General features: G+C 43.2%; 1 protein-coding gene across 6 annotated transcripts in view; it reads left to right on the top strand.

Moving 5' to 3' along the window:
- KDM2A (lysine demethylase 2A) overlaps window positions 1-19,234 on the top strand; it is a 54,268-nt gene that overhangs the window by 22,734 nt on the left and 12,300 nt on the right. For 5 of the 6 annotated variants that reach the window (XM_053399328.1, XM_053399336.1, XM_053399318.1 and 2 more), the window contains 12 exons: window positions 465-511; window positions 809-987; window positions 4,252-4,358; window positions 4,888-4,981; window positions 7,617-7,770; window positions 8,246-8,361; window positions 10,142-10,268; window positions 10,765-11,162; window positions 16,395-16,478; window positions 16,976-17,242; window positions 17,525-17,656; window positions 17,747-17,836. In XM_053399328.1, the coding sequence (XP_053255303.1) occupies window positions 465-511; window positions 809-987; window positions 4,252-4,358; window positions 4,888-4,981; window positions 7,617-7,770; window positions 8,246-8,361; window positions 10,142-10,268; window positions 10,765-11,162; window positions 16,395-16,478; window positions 16,976-17,242; window positions 17,525-17,656; window positions 17,747-17,836 (1,795 nt within the window). Of the gene's footprint in view, window positions 1-464; window positions 512-808; window positions 988-4,251; window positions 4,359-4,887; window positions 4,982-7,616; window positions 7,771-8,245; window positions 8,362-10,141; window positions 10,269-10,764; window positions 11,163-13,976; window positions 14,351-16,394; window positions 16,479-16,975; window positions 17,243-17,524; window positions 17,657-17,746; window positions 17,837-19,234 lie in introns of those variants that run through there. The other variant, XM_053399355.1, reaches the window with a different exon arrangement.

Genomic DNA, 19,234 nt, shown 5'->3' on the forward strand with positions numbered 1-19,234 from the left:
TTCCCACCAACTGTTCCCAGTCAGAGGTCCAGCCCTTGTGCAGGCCATTCCAGTAGTCTAATCTGTAGGTTGCTAGCCAGTGGACAGATTGAGGACAGGCTATCAGGGAGGGGCTGCAGCTGGCACTTTTTTTTTCAGTTTAGAGCAGTACCGAAACAGCTGCACCTATAGTTGGAGAAAAGAAGCACTAGAACTGGCTAAGACCATGTTAGGCAGTAAGTATAACACTCTCTCCCATCTCTCTGCTTGAGAATTATTGCCCTTTAGAAAGTGAGCCACACTTGCAGTGACAGCAAACAAAGATGGGGGCACAGGATTTGTATGTTTCCACATTTACTCTTTGAAGGCTGAAGCAAACCTATGAAGTTTTTGTAGTTCGTGTCTGAAGTGCCCAGGATAAAATTGCATGGTGAAGGGCTATTGGGTGATTATTGCATTAATTTATTTATTTTTTCATTTTACAGGATGCCAGATCCAGACTTCAGTGTGAATGATGTACGACTCTACGTAGGTAATTATGCACTCCTGTTTTTTAGTAGCTCAGAGTATCGGCTGTGTGTAACATATGAACAATCTGAAATCTGACATGGAATTTGGTTTTCGTTACACATAATTTTTTTTATTTAAAAAACCCTGACTTTGTGGGAAAATAGCTGAAACTTCTTGAAAATCAGGGGGCTTTGAGCGGATAACCTATACCCTGTCCTCCCATACATTCTTTAATCTTTTTTCTATACTCTGGTGTCCCTCCCACCTTTCCTACTACAATTTCCAGCCCAAGTAGCCACATATTTCTGTGTCCTGATAGGGAGTCGAAGGATGGTGGACGTCATGGATGTAAACACACAAAGGGATATTGAGATGACCATGGCACAGTGGGCACGCTATTATGAAACTCGAGAGGAGGAGCGAGAGAAGCTGTATAATGTCATCAGCCTGGAATTCAGCCACACACGGCTCGAGAACCTGGTGCAGAGGCCAAATACAGTAAGCAAAGACCCTTGCCCTGCCAACATCACCCTGCTTTTTCCATTTCATTTGAATAGATATGGGGCTTCATAAGTTTTAATTTGAATTGTTTGAAGAAGGGAATTATTTCACATCCATTTGGGTAAATTCCAGTCAGCTGATTGATGCCAATTAGTTTTTACAGATACCTTCTGGTTCCTAACTAAATGTACCTGTAACACTACACTTCAAATACTCATAATCATATAGGGTGACTTAGATTCTCATATTTACCAATAGCCATCAATGTAAGAGAGGAATCCAAGATGTAACACATACTTTCAATAAAATCATTAGTGCTAGTGAGAAATAAAGACGCTGTTTACAGTGGTGAGTGAAGTTAAGTTTGTGTAGTATGAATCATCTATGTGGCAGCGTAAGTTAACTTTAAGGATGATACTTTATAGTAGTGTGAATTTTGTGAGAAGAATTCAAGTAGTGCTGGCTAATTTCTAGCCAAGCCTTAATTACTTGAATCTTGTCCCTTCATTAGCTCAGTAGCAAAGTTCTGTATACATTGGCTAATGTAGTTCTGCATGGTCATTTTGAACATTTTAAAGCTGCATGCTATCAGTGCACAGGTTCTTGCAAGGGCTTACACATTTAAATACAAATTAGTGTTTAGCAGTATCTCAGCTAGCTGCCCTAATTGAGTATAAATGTTGCAGGTTTTGTGATGTGAAGAAGGGAGAGCAAACCAAGCTCCTTGAGTAAGTCATAGTTATGCAGTTAGCAAATGTGAGGGAAATGGCTTATTATTTTTAGAATGGTATAGATTCTTACAAACATGTAAGCATTAAGGGCAGCTGGAGCAGAACTTTTCATTCCTGAATAACTACTTAGATGCAAGGCCATTCACCATGATTCCATCTTCTAGTCATGGTTGTAGTCTAGACTTTGTAATAAACTTCCATAGGAAAGTTATTGCTGATGGCAATTGCAACTTGGGTGACATAGAATACACTGCTTGGAATGAAACATTGGATAGACATCGTACACAAGTGGAAATAAATCTGCAGAAGCCGTTTTACAAAATGGCCACAAGCCATGCTCTTGCAGCACCATTCCCATCATGCAAAGATGCATTTACCACGCCTCTGACCCATTCAGTCACCCCAACTCGGCTAGCTTTAATAAGCCAAGATGGACAAGGAGCTAATGAGCATGTGGTCAGCACATCACTGCAAGTATCCTGTCCACATCCTCTGACTGCATTTACTAGACCTGATACCAAAAGACTGGCTGGACATTACATTGGACATCTCAGTAGGCATCTAAATTGCTACAGAGTCAAGTGACTTTATCCTCAAAGTGTTCAGCCATCCAGTTATAGCTAGACACCATGTACTCCAGAGGTGTACTCTCTGTTCAGAAGTAAGTAGCCTCCAGACCACACGGAACAACTCTGAGGCAGTGGAGTAGGATGTCTTTGCTGCCCTCACTGCCTCTTGGTAGACCAGTTAGGAGCCCGAACACATGGAGCCCAAACCACATGGTAAACCAGTTAGGAGCCCTCCAAAGTGAGATTTATGTCACTTACGCTCCAGTCCTTGCCCAGTCCATTTCATCATCTGCAGCTCCTTAGTATATCAAGGAGCAAAACAGACTCCACAGCACCAGAGTAATTGTGTCAATGGCTGTACGAGTCTCAGTTTCCTAGTGAAACGAGGACATAAACAGGGTCACGCGCTTTATCCACTGGAAAACCCCCAAAGCAGTGAGGAATTCAACAGATTCCATTCGTATCGGGGGGGCAGATCACCCTAACTGGTCCCCCACCCTTGCAGGGGAGAATCATTGCTGCAAGTCCAAATCTCACCAGGAAGTGGTCTGAGAATGACATGCCCCACCCCCTTTTCCAGACCACCCCGGTCAGCATGAAGCAAAGACTAAATCAAGGGTATGTCCTTCTCTGTGCATTGCACTGATGATCATTTGAGACAGGCCCATGGTTGCCATGAAGGCCATGCACTCCCAAGGAAGACTTGAGGCACCCTCAGCATGAATGTTGAAGTCACCCAAAACCACAGTTGTGGGTTCCTCCAACATCATGCCCAAGACACCATTGGCCAGCTCAGCTATGGAGGCTGATGAGCAGCATCCCTAGCCTTTGGCCCAACACCAGATTGCAGGCCTTCCAGTCCCACTCCAAGAAAGAAGGCTTTCCCAGTAGTGGTAAGTGAATTCCTGTGGACTACAGCAACAGCTCCCCACCCACTATGCCTGTCTGGGCTGATGTTGCCCCAAGTACCCAGGTGGGCAAGGCTGAGTCAAATCTGGCCCACCCAGGTGTTGTTGATGCATCCCTGGTCAGCCTGTTCCTTCACAATAAGATGATGAATTAGCATGATGTATCCTCACCTCCAGGAGGGTGTCCACTATAACATAGGAATATAGAAAGTTGTCTTATACAAAGTCAGACCTTGTCATGCTTGGTATTTGCTACGCTGACTGACAACAGTTCTTCAGGGTTTGAGAGAGGGAACTCTCCTAGCCATACCTGGCAGATATAGAACCTGGCACCTTCTGTATGCCAAGCAGATGCTCTACCACTGAACTACACTCCTCCAATTGTCATCTTGTAGAGAACCCTCATTTGGAGATGTTGGCATATAATTTGTGTTGGCCTAACGCTTATTTTGAGATGCACAATCCTAATTCTTTATTCTTGCTTTCCCCTCTACTATTGGCATTATAATATAATAAAGCTAATGTACATATAACTTGTGAAGAAGTGAGACATCTCAAAACATGTAGCTTGACAAATTTTATGGATGTAGATGTCATAATTCATGAGAGAAAGATTGCTGGAGGATGGCTGGCAGCCACTTTGGGAAATGGCTTTCACAGACTTATGTCGACCAGCACATGATGTCTACTCAATTTTCTTCATTCCAAACTGTCATCTTGGAAATTTCTGCCAGTAACAACTTTGCTATGGAAAGCTATTACAGAATCAGGGCCATGGGTGCATAATTAATTGAGACATTAATAAGCTGAGTACTCATTTCATATCTGATACTTCAGGAATGCAAAATATATGGAGATCATAGTGCAATACTGTATTTGTAGCTAGAGAGTATGAGGTAAGTATTACTGATAATGTACCTCAAAGTAAGTATAGCATTTTATATTCAGTTCATTAAATTATTTTGGCTGCCATTAGCAATTATGTTCTGTAGCAATGATGCCTCCTAGTATTTCTGCTGTCTAAACTTTGCTCTAATAACTGTATGGTTTCAGGTGGATTTGATTGATTGGGTTGATAATATGTGGCCAAGGCATCTGAAGGAAAGTCAGACAGAATCAACTAACGCTATTCTGGATATGCAGTATCCCAAGGTGCAGAAGTAAGTAGTTTCAGATGTTGTGTGTAACCACCTATCTACTAGGGCGAGATTTCAGAATGAGGTCTCTGCTAAAGCTGCCTCTCCTTAATATAATGCCCAAACTCTGTTTTCAGTCATCCAAGCCAGAAACCTAAAGGTTGTTTTTCCTAACATGACAGTGATACAGAACAGCCTTGCACACTATATTGTCAAAAGGTTATCTTTATTTGATTGAAAATATCAGGAATTGCAAAAATAAAGTGGAGGTGGTTCCTGTTACAGCATTGTTGGGATGTAGTTCCCTGTTGCCCCTGTTCTGATGCAATAGTAGCTGTGCCCCATGGTGGTCATTTAGATCAACAGCAATTGGCATGGGGGTCAGCATCCTGAATGTGTAAATTCTGGGTGATTAGTGCTTTGATTCAAAGTGCCAGTCACCCATAAAATACTGTCAGCAAGCACTCTAATACCAAGCATTTATTCCATCTGCATAGAAATGCAAGATTGATTGGACTTGAGTTGCAGTTTCATATTGCTGATTTCATTTCAGGTACTGTCTGATGAGTGTCAAGGGCTGCTATACAGACTTCCATGTAGACTTCGGTGGCACTTCAGTGTGGTATCACATCCACAGAGGGGGGAAGGTATTGTGACAATCCCAGCAAGTTGCTCTGTTTTGTGTGGGAGATTGTGCAGAAGGATATATTTTTTAAATGCTTAACTGAGTAAAATTGGAATTCCGTTTCTCATTTGCCTGCTGAGGTATCCCAAAACCCTGGACCCTGTGAATCATGAAGCTGTGTCTGCTTTGTTCAGAAATCCTTCAATCTGGCTTCTGACTAAAAAAAAGGAAGGGCAGGGAGGGTGAAGGAGACATGGGAAAGGTTCTGTTGTGCTTCTAGAACACTTGCCCACTGCGGAGCTGCTGTATCATTAATTGCTTCACTTTCTTGAACCACCCAGGGAGCCACATGCAGCTCATTAGCTTGTGTTTGGTCACTGTGCTTTAGAATCAGGACAACTAAGCTTATTGTACTGTTGAATAGGATTCCCAGGTGGATACAGTATGTAACTAACGGAACATGAGCAAATTGAAAGGGAGATGTATGAGTGATTAGTGAAACAGATGTATATTAAATCATTTGCATTGCTAAACAAACTTGAGGCCATTATACTGGAAAAGCAGGATATACATACTTTGAATCAAATAACATCCAATCTTTTTTTTAAAAAAAAATAACATTGAAAATATAAGAGCTCACTGTATCCGCTGGTATGCTTTAAAATTTGGGAGGTTTTGTCCAACTAAATCACTGCATGCACATAACAATTGCTGTGTAGGCAACTGAACTTCCTCTCCCTTTCATCTCCTTGTGTACCCTCCAGTATGCTCTAGGGGTTTCCAAACCCTTAAAGCAAATTTAGGGATCTTGAAGGGGAAGGAGAGCTTGCAAGATTCCTAGTCCATATAGCCTTTTCTTCCTATTTCTCTTCCATTAGTGGTTACAGACCTTCCATCCAGCCTTATATGAGGAATAAATTAACGTGTGTGTGCATGGACACACACACACACAGAGAGAGAGAGAGAGAGAGAGAGAGAGAGAGAGAGAGAGAGAATTACAAGCTTGTCTGTGAAAACATTCAAAAGCTGTGAACATTTAAACACACATTTCTAGACAATCCATGTTATCCAAACTTTTGTTTCCATCCACCCACCCTTTTCTCCCCCTAGTCAGAAACATAATTTTTGGCACCTCTGCTTCTTTGTAGACAACAGGTACTTGTTTCTCTAGCTTCACCAGTTTAGAGAAGTATTCCTTGGTTTTTGTTGCAAATAAGGCATAGAGACAAATTATCAGTAGCTTAATCTGGTCTCTCTCACAAACTGAGGCATTGCTGAGGATTACACATACGGATTACTTTTAGAAACAACAAAGTGGTTTAGGTACCTTATATTTCATAATATTCGGTAGGGCATGTGTTGTGTACTTGAGTGGTTAGTGTTTTTGTACATACAACTTCTTAATTTTTAAAGAAATTTGAGGAAACTACAACGCTGAGCTCTCCAATAATTCTAATTCTGTTAGTGTGACTACTAAATATTCCTCATTCACTTTATATAAACAAACCTTTGCTTTGGTGGAAATAAGTACAAAAGGCAGGTAATTTGTTAAAACTCTTGAATGCTGAAGTAGAAATTGTCTCTGTAGGCATGAAAATAAATTACTTGATTCTGAATTGTAATTGCAACTTCCTGTTCTATTCATTTAATACTGAAAGCATAGTGTGGTTACTGCTACTAAATGCAAGCCATAAAGATTCACCAACTCACAGCCTTCATTATGATTTGGGGTTTTTAACCTTCTGATTTGTGCACTGCCTGCTCTTGGCACATCTTATTGCTGCAATGACTCTCATTTTTCTGAGCAGTGTTGGCTGTGCACTGTTTGTGTAATTGAAGTTTCATTTTAGTTTGTGTGTTAATACTAACCACTCAATCCAGGTGCACTATACTACACATGAAAAGCAATTTCCACATAATGCAAAATATTGAGGCTGCCTCTTACGGTAATGAATACTGCTGGCCATTAAACAGTTAGCATTTGCAGCAAGGAAGGCACATATAGAAAATAAATGATGTGTTCTGCACTATAGAGTGGAGATGTAGGGGGAGGTTAGTCTGTGGTACATACAAAACAGATAGTGCTGAAAGATTTTGCCAAAAACCTAACCTTAAGGATCTACTACTTGGAGAAAGAGTGCTGAAAAATTAGGGAGGAAAGGTTTTTAGGTAGAGTAATCAGCATGCAACAAGGCACAGATAAAAGGTAGGATGAAACAACTCTGGGACAAGTAGTTTTAATATACCTCTTCAGTTATTTTTGTCCATGTTGCTCCAGCAACATTTGCTGCAGTCTCAAGGAGTGACCCATTCTTTCCCCCATCTCCCACCCCTGCCAAGAACTGAACTTAAAATCAAGGATCCATGGTTAGCCTCCACTGCATGTTTGGATATACGCCAGATAGTGCTGAATTTCCCCCATCACAACTGATGTATTTATCAGGGTAAGCACCAGTGCACCTAAGCTACTGAGTAAAGTGTGAAGTGCTTTTATTTGGGAAGGTGGGCTTTGTCGGCCAATTGTTGCATGGTTTATATAGCACTGCTCTTGAGTTTCTTTTAAGTCTGGCTCATATAACAAAGCAACAAATGGATCTCAGCAAACAGTAGGTTTTCAAAAGAGAAGGTTTGTTAAATCTATCTTTTTCCACTTGTAGGTCTTTTGGTTAATTCCACCCACTCCCCAGAACCTGGAGTTGTATGAAAACTGGCTGCTGTCGGGAAAACAAGGGGATATCTTTCTTGGTGACAGGGTGTCAAATTGTCAGCGTATTGAGCTCAAACAAGGCTATACCTTTGTCATACCCTCAGGTAGGGTAATGTGAACAGAGCTTAAACTAATTTTCTGTTGCCAAAAATAAATGTGTCCATTGAAGCATTAGAAGAGTTATTTCTTGCAGTTTGTTTGTTAGCCATGTGGTCTTGAGCTTTAACTATTGTTGCTCCTTAGACCCAATGAGGCTGTCAGCTACATGGGCAAATCTTATGTATGGGAGAGGACTTGAGAAGAATAAACAGTAGATCAGAGACCCCAAAAACAGTATTCCCTTTTCCAAGTCAATTGGAATCGATTCCTTTTTGATCCTTCCTTTGAAAATAAGATGGCATCCATTGCTGAAAAAGAGGAAGAATCTTGTAGCTTTTAGTAGCAGGAGCTGAGATTAAGAGCAGGCCTGTTTTTCAAAAAGCACAACTCTTAGGATAATACAGAAATCAGCTTTAGTAGCACAAGGTTCTCCATTATGCAACACCAGAAAATATTAACCTATGGGATTTTTGCTATCAGGTTGGATCCATGCAGTGTACACTCCTATGGACACCCTGGTCTTTGGGGGTAACTTTCTGCACAGCTTCAACATCCCTATGCAGCTGCGGATCTACAGCATTGAAGACCGCACACGGGTAAGCGGTTTCCAAAAGTTTTCAAACCTGGATAACATAGGAATTTCAGTAGCAATACTACTAGCTCCCCGCAGAATTTTCTTTGCGCACTGGTAAATGAAATAGGCAATTTTTATCTCTGGGGACCATATGCAGTATTTTCCCCCCTCTGCTGTGAAAACTGGCAGTTTATTCTGACGCTGCTATCTTGCTCAATCCATAAGAGGACCCATCTTTGTAATTCCATGACTGCTAAATTTTTTTAGGAGCCTTGGTGAGGAAAGATTTTTGACAACATATATAGGCTTGGATCTTGAATCTCCTTTCACTGGCAGAGTGTCCTGCAAGCAGAGTTCCATTTATGGGATGCTCTCACCAACAGAAAGAGCAGGGTCTGAGCTGGTACTGTTACAGGTGGCACATAATATTTGTTCCACAGTTGTAAGAATTCTATCTTTTAGTGTGGTGGCATCGACACTTTGGAATTCCGTGCCTTTTGACATCAGGTGGGGGCTTCACTGTACTCTTGTCGGAGCCTGCTTTAAGGAAATTGTTTAGGAAAGCCTATCCAGACACATGGGACGCGGGTGGCGCTGTGGGTAAAACCTCAGTGCCTAGGACTTGCCGATCGCATGGTCGGCGGTTCAAATCCCCGCGGCGGGGTGCGCTCCCGTCGTTCGGTCCCAGCTCCTGCCCACCTAGCAGTTCGAAAGCACCCTTAAGTGCAAGTAGATAAATAGGTACCACTTTATAGCGGGAAGGTAAACAGCGTTCCGTGTGCTGCTCTGGTGCTGGTTCGCCGGAGCAGCTTCGTCACGCTGGCCACGTGACCCGGAAGTGTCTCCGGACAGCGCTGGCTCCAGGCCTCTATAGTGAGATGAGCGCACAACCCTAGAGTCTGTCAAGACTGGCCCGTACAGGCAGGGGTACCTTTACCTTTTATCCAGACACATAGATGTGGACATGTTTAAACCTCTTTTATTTTACTGTTAATTTTAAATGTTTTGGCTGTTTTTATTGATAATTTTAATATTTCTTGCAAACCACTGAGAAGTTTAACTGCAATCAAGCAGTATATACATTTTGGTAAATAAAGAATAAATAAAGGCTCTTCTGTTTGTAGAAGGGAAGGGAAGATCTAAATGAGTGTCTATAGCAGGGATAATCAGCCCATGGACCACATATTGCCCCTGTAAAGTTTTTTGTGGCCTACAGAGACCCCCCACCTTGATTTGTTGGTTGTATCACCAATGCAATAGGCTGAAAATTCCACCATATTCCACCTTTTGTGTTTCTGGCATTTGAGTGCCCCACAGTTAGTCTCTGGTGTTTGAGTCCAATCCTCACTCACCAAATCAGCAGGTTTCTACAGCTGCTTTTGCCACTGTTCATTGCCACGCAGCTATGGAGTATCAGGCTATGATGCTTGCAAGATCAGCTCATAAAGCTATAGTAAGCCTTGTAGCCAGCAGCAGTTTGGACAATCAGGAGAGAACGTATTTCTCTCTCAGGCATCTGAGGAAGCCGAAGCAATCCATGGCAGATGATAGAGAGGCAACATAAACAGATAAGTTAATTGAAGGTTGGCAACTTTGAGAAATTGATTAGCTTTTCTGGTTGGAATGGGGGTGCTTCGCTCAGCAGTAAATAATAAACTATCTGATGAACTTCATTATTGAGAGGGGAGAAGTAGTATTTTTATTTCCCTAAAAGGGAGTGAATGGTAATGGGATGGTTTACAAGGGTGTGCAACTGGTAGCATTTTCTAGACTCAGCCTTCTCACTTCTTACACATTGACAGGTTCCAAATAAATTTCGCTATCCCTTTTATTATGAAATGTGCTGGTACGTACTAGAACGCTATGTCTTCTGCATCACCAACCGTTCCCACCTAACCAAGGACTTTCAGAAGGAGTCACTCAGCATGGGTAAGAGTTATTTCCCCGTTATTTGGCTGTCATTCTTCTGTGAATTTCTAAAAACACTTTGCTTCCAAGCTAAACTCTAATCTGGGTTGACATTAGAATAAAAAGAATTACTTGTTTTGATGCCTTCTGACTTCAGCAAAAGTAACCTCTTAATTGTTTTCTCTAAGATTGGTAGAATATGCCAGAATACAGATTACATATTTCTACAATTTGTAGTGGTTTGTGTTCCCCATTGATAGGCAAGTGGCAAATGGGTCACAGCTGCTGTGTGCTGTATTTTACCAACTTTGAAACGCAGCAGGATATTGGCTGATACACTTGCATGCTCACTCTTGCCAAGAGTGTGTGCACAACAGCTAGGGAGCTGTACTCCATTTTCCCCAGGCCGCTGTGGTGGCTGAGTGAATAGTACAAATACTGAAACACCTTAATTCTCTCCAAAGCTGTTCCACAGGCAGATCTGCTCAATTATCACTGTTCTACCCTTTACATACAGATATGGAGTTATGCGGCTTGGAGTCAGGCACTGTGGATGAAGATGATGCAGCAGCAGAAAAGGAATCGCGCCGCCCTGTCACTAGGCGGTCGGTCCTCACTAGCCCTGTAGCCAATGGTGCTAATCTAGACTATGAAGAACTAAATAAAGGCTGCCGGAGTTTGCCAGATCTCAAGAGAACTCTCTCCATGGACTCAGAGTCCAGTCGAGGCTCTCACAATGGCCAAGCCTGGGACACTCATAGCAACAGCCCTCATAAGGGCAACAAGGTGCATCTGACCCAATTTGAGCTTGAAGGTCTGCGTTGTCTTGTAGACAAGCTGGAGTCTTTACCCCTACACAAGAAGTGTGTACCCACAGGCATAGAGGATGAGGACGCCCTTATTGCAGATGTTAAGGTATGTTGTAAAGTCAAGAGTTATCTCATTTTTGTGTGTAGCACTTTTTCCCCAGCACCTGTGACAACCCACCAATGTTTGTTTACATGGGCCGTGTGCAAGCCTAAGTGATTTGTTGCTGTGGCCAGTTTCTCTATTAGAGTTGATCAGCTGCTTATGCATCTGTTAATATTGTAAAGTTATCTAGCATGGTTCTGTGGGTGTGTTGGGCTCTGCCACCTCCGTAGTGTGTGAGCACAGTCATCAACTGGATTACATTTTTTGCTAGTGCTTCACTTCTGGTCCTGGGCCATACGAAGTTGTTTCATGCCATTGGGAGTTGAAGAAAGGCTTGCCCTCCCAAGCTTTATCCGTATGAAACAGTGCACGTTGATCAACAGTGTAATTATATGGCCTCTTGTCGCTTTCTCTGTGTGAATCCCTGAATGGTAATGAGGTGCTTTGAAAATGGCTCTGAAAAGGTCTCCTGAAACTTGGCCCTCTTGTTATGGCTTCTTTGGCTATGATTTGTTCCTGACCTTGTTTGTTTCCATGGTACCAGAAAGGTGTACACACACCTAACACACTTGCATAAACATCTCACTAAATCAAAATTTCCAAAAGTATGCACAAAAGAACTTGACAGATGAAGTGGCAGTAATCGCTATCTGTCCAAGGGTTTGTTTATTCTTCAAGAAAGCAGAAGGCAAGCAGTGTATCCACAGCTTCATTTTTTAATAGTATCTTCTTCCTTTGGTCTGCTTACACGCTCTTCTTTCTCCTTGCACTTCTCTATCGGGTGTGGTGGCATTGAGGAAAAGATGGGCTTACTTGGCCAAATGGGCTAGCAAAACAGCTTTATCCAACTCAAAAGGCATCAGGATTGAATGCAGTTCTCTTTATTGGAGACTTGCTGGAAGAAATAGATAAGGCTAAAAATGGTGGAACCACGAGCTGCTTACCTCCCTGGAGGGAATAAAAGCTGTCACTTATTCACCTTTCGTTTCACTATAGTACATGCAATGTTGTCTGACCTATCTGTAGAAAAAAGGTGATTAACCCCAAGGTTTCCAATGAAAAGGGAGCACTCAAACTTGACTGGGGTCATAAAAAGCCTAGTACAGATAGCTTGTGTGCTCACATGGCAGCACTGTTTCACTTCTGTTCACTTTGCTTCAGTTTGCTTTGTTACAGAAACCCATCAACCTGTTTCAAAATGCCACCGGAAGTAAGAAAATTGAGACCTGACTGTAAAAAAAAAATTTGCTTTCTTGATCTTGTGCATTTATGACAATTCTGTAGCATGCTAAAGAATGTCTAGACTAGAGCAAGAACAGTGTTGAACATTTTCATTGGCAATACTATGTACAGGCATTTCACTTCTCCATAGCTTCTATACTGAATTCCCCTTGAACTCAATCAATTACTAATACTTATGAGACTTGGGGCCACTTCATACATTACCCTTTGTAGGTAAGTTACCCTTTGTACTTGGGTATTTAATTCCAAAGTATAAATACATGCAAATATCATCACAAATAAGCAGTGCACACATGTATAAACTTCAGATCTTGCCAGCAAATTACACAGGAGCTGGACTCTGATTCTGAATGTAGATGCACTTGAACACCATTTTGAAGATAAATGCGCTTGGACACCATTTTATAGATTCACAGAATCATAAAATTGTAGAGCGGGAAGGGTCCCTGAGGGCATCTAGTTCAACCCCGTGGAATCCAGGAATCTCAACTAGATCATATATAACAGATGTCCATCCAACTTCTGCTTAAAAACCTCTAAGAAAGGAGAGCCTGTCCACCTCTCATGGGAGTCTGTTCCACAGCTATTCCTATCATACATTTCATTTATGTAGGCTCTGAAATCTGCTCCAAACTGGCCTTAAGGATAAAATGGAAGGGAAAGGCATATCAAAGAATATATGTATATTTCATATTGGCATGGTGCAAGGTGATGTACCATTTGGCAGCTGTGATACACAGAAGATTGCAGCTGTGAATGTGAGCACTTTTAATGTCTGGGACTGGCACTTTTAAGACCCAGAGAGCTTGTAACCTAGTACATATTTGCTCTAGCATTCTACTATTTGTGGTAGAAGCTTTACAAATACTTGACATCTAGCTTAACTACTTTTATTTCAGCTTTTAATGTGTAGGTGGAGGTTATAACCAGATAGTACTCAACTAGTCAGTTATGCCAGTTCACCTAGTAATACCTGTTTGACTGGTCTAGCACCTGCTTATCGTTGCTAGTTGCCGTCTCAAGTTTGCTAACACGTTGAATTCTGAAACCTACAAAAATGTTGGGGGTGTGTGTGTTAGAGAGAGATCTTGCAGCATTGAAGAGGGTAATTCAGACGTCTTGCTTAAATAGAACGTTGCAGTGTCTAGGTTGGAGGAGGCGGTCTTAAGATTTCAAATAGATTGAATAGCTAGGGGGTTAATATGTTGCAACAAAGTATCTATTTCCACCTCTCTGATGAGGAACGGCATGGACACCTTGGGCATGTGCCTTCTTCGGAGTTAAAACGTCATTGTGGGTGTTGAGAGGGCGTCGTCGTTAAGCGGCAGTTGCTTCTGAGGGCATAGCGAGGTGGGGGATACTGGAAAACGGGGACGTAGCTGCAGCGCACCGAGCGGGTGAAAAGCTTTCTGTGCTGTTCTCTATAAAGTCTGCCCCAGCCAGCCCTCGGGTGCTGGCCCCGGATTCTCCAATTGCAGTAGTGGTGGGGGAGGGGGAGAGAGGCTGCCTCGGCTGCCGCCTCGACCAATCAGCAAGCAGCCAGCGGCTTGGCCCGGCCCCCTCCCAACTCTGCAGCAGAACGGCTTTGCCGTCCTGTTCCTGGCTTGGTTTTCTCGGTCTCCTTTCTCTTCTGCCATCTTCCGTTGCAAAGCATTGCTGGGAACTGCATGTGGGTGACGCAGCAGCATTGTTTGCGGGCGCAGGAAGCTTCCGCTGAAGGGTTCTGGAAGGAACATGCTGCTGGCGCCGGGCAGCCGCTGGTGCTGGCGGAGTTGGGATCGCGCTTCTTGAGCCGCTCGTGTGAAGGAGGAGGATTGTGCTGGAGTTAAAATTACATAGTGGGGGGAGGATCGAAACCGAAGCCCTGCAACTTGGCAGAATAGAAAACAAAGGGACTCGGAAACTTCCTCCGAGACTCTCGGCACCTTCCGTGGAACGAAGCACGCAAGGTCAGGCAGACACGAATCTTGGGGGGGTTCAGCAGGTTTCCGCCGGCGGGTGGGGGAGGGAGAGAGCTGCTTCCCACGTCCATGCAGGATAGGATCACCCGGGACTCCCCTCCCACGGCCCCTCTCTGCATTTGTTTGAAGGGTACTTTCCATGGGAGGAGTTCGTAAGCTTGGAATGCAGGGACTCCCTTATATCGGTTGTTACAGGGTCGGAGCCCGCGTCTTCCCTTCCCGAGTTGGTTTGCATTCTTTGGGTGTTTGGGAACGGCACGTTTTCTACTTCAGATCAGTGATAGACTTCTTCTTACTCTTGGGGCGGGGTGGGGGCTACTCTTTCCTAACATCCGCGTGAGTCGGTGAAGCTGGGTGTTCCCACCCCCGGAGTTTGCACGTCTGTGCAGCCACCCCTAAAGTGCCCCAGGCTGATGCATATAGTGCGTTTCCCCTTCTGCCCCGTGAAGCATGTGTCTTCATGCCCTCAAATGCCGACCTTTCCTCATAAGTAGACGCTGTAAGGGAGAGGGTGGGGCTTGGGGACTGCACATTCTGCTGGGCTAGCCGAACAGCCACTTCCTTCCACCCACAACCTTCTCTTGAAGGGTGGAGAAGCAGCTGTAAAGCGGAGTGGATAAAAACTGATGGTGCTTCTTTTTAAATTAAACCGGATTTAATTTTTTTATTTTTTGGAAAATCCAATTACTTAACAAACATTTAAACTGCAATCCCACACCCATTTACTTGAGAGTAGACCCCATTGCATTTTGTGGACTTGCTTTTCAGTAGGTAGATAAATATTATATTAGCATCTATCCTGAGTCAAACACATTGACTTGCTTTCTCTCCCCCCCCCTTTTACTTAAATTGAGGTGCTGTTCTATGTAAAATAATGGTCCAGTTTAAAAATGTGGGGGGAAAGTCAGGCATTAATAAACATTCTGGCTGATTTCCTTGATTATGGAAAGCTCTGGACATTTAATCTTAAATGCTTTTGCTTGGTGTTCTTACATGCTGGTAGAGAGCCAAACATTCTTTATCATAATGCATTTCTTTAAGCAGATACAGTTTGCAGCAGAAAAAGCATGTATGCTGCATGACCAGGTATTTTGGACTGTGTTCCCTGGGTAATAAGACGACTTGCTCTATTTAGTTGTAGACAGATGTTTGAATTGTTTGTAGCAACCAATTAACATTGCTTATTTAGGAACCATTAATTGGACAGTTGGAAACTTCATTTTAAATTGTTATTGTGAATTGGACACCTATCTTGGTGACTTTAAATTAATCTGTCCTACTGGAAAGCAACTTCCCTGTATAGGCAGCTTCAGATGGGAATATGAATCCCCTTTCTCTGGTAAGTGCCAGGGAGAGTGAGCCCAGCCCATGCAGTGTTCTTTGCCTCTTGGCAGCTAGAGACACTGCACTCCCTGCACACGGGGATGCCAGCAACGTAACCATAGTAACCTCAAGTAAATAAAGCACATCTGAAATGGCATTCAAGAGTGGGTGGGTAAGGTGGACGACAGAATCAGGAACAAGGCTAAAAGAGCCAGGCGGGAGGAGATGCTGTCTCAGGATGGCAACCACATTTGCTAGAACCTGGTCATTGGTTGGTGGCATAGAAATTATCTAGCCCATGTGTGAGATAGAAAACAGCTGAGAATACTGTGTTTCTGTGCTGTTTTGAGGAGTGTAACTTCTGGGATAAATATGGACATACTGGTTGGGTGGAGGGCTTTGCTACATTGTGAAAGAGACCACACTTAACCCAGACCTTCATTTCTGATCATGTTTCATCATTTTATTTTCCCTAACACAATGACTTTAAGTGTGTGAGTCATGAGGCAAGGGGTCTCTGGTCAAATCTAATCTCTGTTAGGTATCCTTAGGCAAACCACATCTCTTGACCCTCATCAGTAACATGGGGACAAGAACACTGATCTGCCTTCCAGAATTGTTGTTAGGATTACTAAGAAAATGTACTGAATTATTCTGAAATACCATATAAGTATAAAAACTGATTTTTATTTTCTTAACCCTGCTATAGCTGCTGCTGGAGGAGTACGCAAACAGCGATCCCAAACTGGCACTTACTGGAATTCCTATTGTCCAGTGGCCAAAGAGGGATAAGGTAAATAATGGATCCATGACTTAACTCAAATAGCTTGGAGACTTGGTGGAGGGAACAGGAGTTCTGTGCTGGAAAGTGTTGTCAGTTGAAAACAATAGCCTCATAATTTAAACCAAAGAACCTTAGACCAGTATAAGGTATAAGGGCAGTAGCAGAGTAGATCTGGGCACAAATCACAGGTATTAAAATGAAGTGCAGTATAAATATGAGGATAAAGAAACCAGGAGGATCATGATCATGGCTTCACTTTCTAGGAGATGTGATTGCCCAAATCCAGAATTGGTTAATGATAAAACACAAGTTCATTATTTAGACATTGTGCCTCTGAGATCAAAGTCCTAATTCTTTCCATACACAATCTTTTCTGTTCCAAATTCCTGACTTTAAACTTCATGCATCTGTCATCTGGATCTCTTCTGACAGATTATTGTTTCCTTGGTTGATTATATGAGCCTCCTAATTTTTTGCTCTTTCCCCCCCCCCCCCACCAATGACAGCTCAAGCTTCAGGCTCGGCCAAAGTTAAGATTACCTACCATCCCTATCACCAAGCCACACACCATGAAACCCGCGCCACGGCCAGCAACTGTGAGACCTACAGTCTCTCCTATAGTGTCTGGTGCCCGCAGAAGGCGGGTGCGATGCCGTAAATGCAAGGCCTGCTTGCAAGGTGAATGTGGCATGTGCCACTACTGCAGGGATATGAAGAAGTTTGGGGGGCCTGGTCGTATGAAGCAGTCCTGTGTACTACGGCAGTGCTTGGCGGTGAGTCCTGTGGTATATTGGGTGGGGAAATTGCTTATCTCTGTGGAAGGTTCTAACAGTAGGGGATGAAACCTGTCGTACGTCTCGAAAGGCAAAAGAGCAACTAATGAGGTTGATTGAAAAGCCTTGGGAACAAATGTGGTTGGCACTGGAAAGTAGTTAATGTCCTTCAGTGCATTCTATAGAGGCAAATGGGGTTGGGGAAGTGGGATAACCATCCCCTGAAGCTTAGAAGCAAGCCTGTGGTATAACTTCCTGTTTCACTCTTTGTTTGCTTTGTAGCCCAGACTGCCTCACTCTGTTACATGTTCACTTTGTGGGGAGGTAGATAAGAATGAGGATTCGCAGGACTTTGAGAAGAAGCTAATGGAGTGCTGCATCTGCAATGAGATTGTTCACCCAGGTTGTCTACAGGTAAGAAGGTTTACTTAACTCATCTCGATACAGGAGTGTCAGGAACAGATGCATTGCTGGAAATCACCTTTGTGTATTTTTCCTCTGCAGATGGATGGGGAAGGGCTACTGAACGATGAATTGCCCAACTGCTGGGAGTGTCCGAAGTGCTACAAGGGAGATGAGTCGGAAAAAGGCCAGGTAAGAAATAGATTTTCAAACATTGGCACATGCCATCTGTGTTGCATGCTACTCTTGGGTAATGAAGAGGCACACTGTTTGCACCTAGCCTGTACCTAAGGCATTGGGGAGAGAAGGTTCTTTGGGTATCCTGGGTGTTTATCCTTGTGCACTTTGGGAAGGCTTAGTAGGAGCCACACGAGTGTGAGGTGAGCACTAGGAGAGCTGCTTCTGTTGAGTAAAAGAGTTCCACCTGGAAATGAGCACTGGTGACACCATGCAATGTTAACTACATGATGGAGCCACTTTACAGCTTTTCCACCGCCACCTTCTTGGCATCTACAGAGAGCTCATCAGCACATGAACTGTAACATCCTGCTGGAGAAACAGTTCCTGGAAGGGCAGCAAAATCAGCTTCCATCAACCAAGCAGTGGACATGTTATCAATGGCAGAAACTGACAAGACTGCCCTGGGAGAAATACAATTGCAAGATCCTGCGTAGAGTTGTGCCTGCTGCCCCAGCAAAGAGCATCCCAGTGAAGGCAAGCAGGGGTGGGGGCAAGGGACTGGTAAACTCTTATTAACATCACAGGAGTTATTACGATCTGGCATTCTGTTAGAATAGTGCCCTGCAGCACTTCATTCCAGCCTTGGGGAACTTGGACCATGGCAATCAGCGGCCTGTTTCTCCTACATGTTTTGTGATGGAGATCTGCTTTTAAATAAGCCATAGCCTAGCAGAGTGAAGAAATTGGCTGAACCCTTCCCTTAACATCTGTTTGAAAATTGAATTTAACAGCACATTCTTGAATAGGCAAATTAAGATGCGGATACAAATAAACACTACATGGTTCAAGTCTAGTATAACAATTGACTTGTTCCTCACATCAGCTACTTATCTTCAAAGTTGGGTGCATATGTGCACCTAGTGTTCTCACTTGTATTCTGCAGCTTGGTGGCATTTTATTAGATCTACATAACCCTTCAGCTTTCACTAAGTGACAAAGTCCAATTTCTTCAACCTTAATGTAGCTAATATGAGAGCAGTTTGGAACAGAGCTCATACTATAGCCAAATGAATGGATTCAAATGGTATGGGCCCAGCATGTCCTTCAAGGAAGTCATCTGGGAAGAGAGACGGTACTTCCAGTAACTTCACTTGCAGGTGCTCTGGAATGCCAATAGGATTTTCTGGGCCCAGTACACTCACTGTATGTAGGTTGGGACCTTTTGCCTACCCATAAGCTGACAACCTGCTACCTATATACGTACTTTAAGTAATTGTAGAATTGCAAGCTTTCATGCAGTATATTGCTACCTAATTATTTTCTAGACTAAACTTTTTGTTTGACCACTAGCCAGGCATAGTTTCTACTGAGAGGTCCCATTAAGTTCAATGGGACTTACTCCCAGATAAA

This window comes from Podarcis raffonei, chromosome 1 (genome assembly GCF_027172205.1).
Source record: "Podarcis raffonei isolate rPodRaf1 chromosome 1, rPodRaf1.pri, whole genome shotgun sequence".
Taxonomy (NCBI): Eukaryota; Metazoa; Chordata; class Lepidosauria; order Squamata; family Lacertidae; genus Podarcis; species Podarcis raffonei.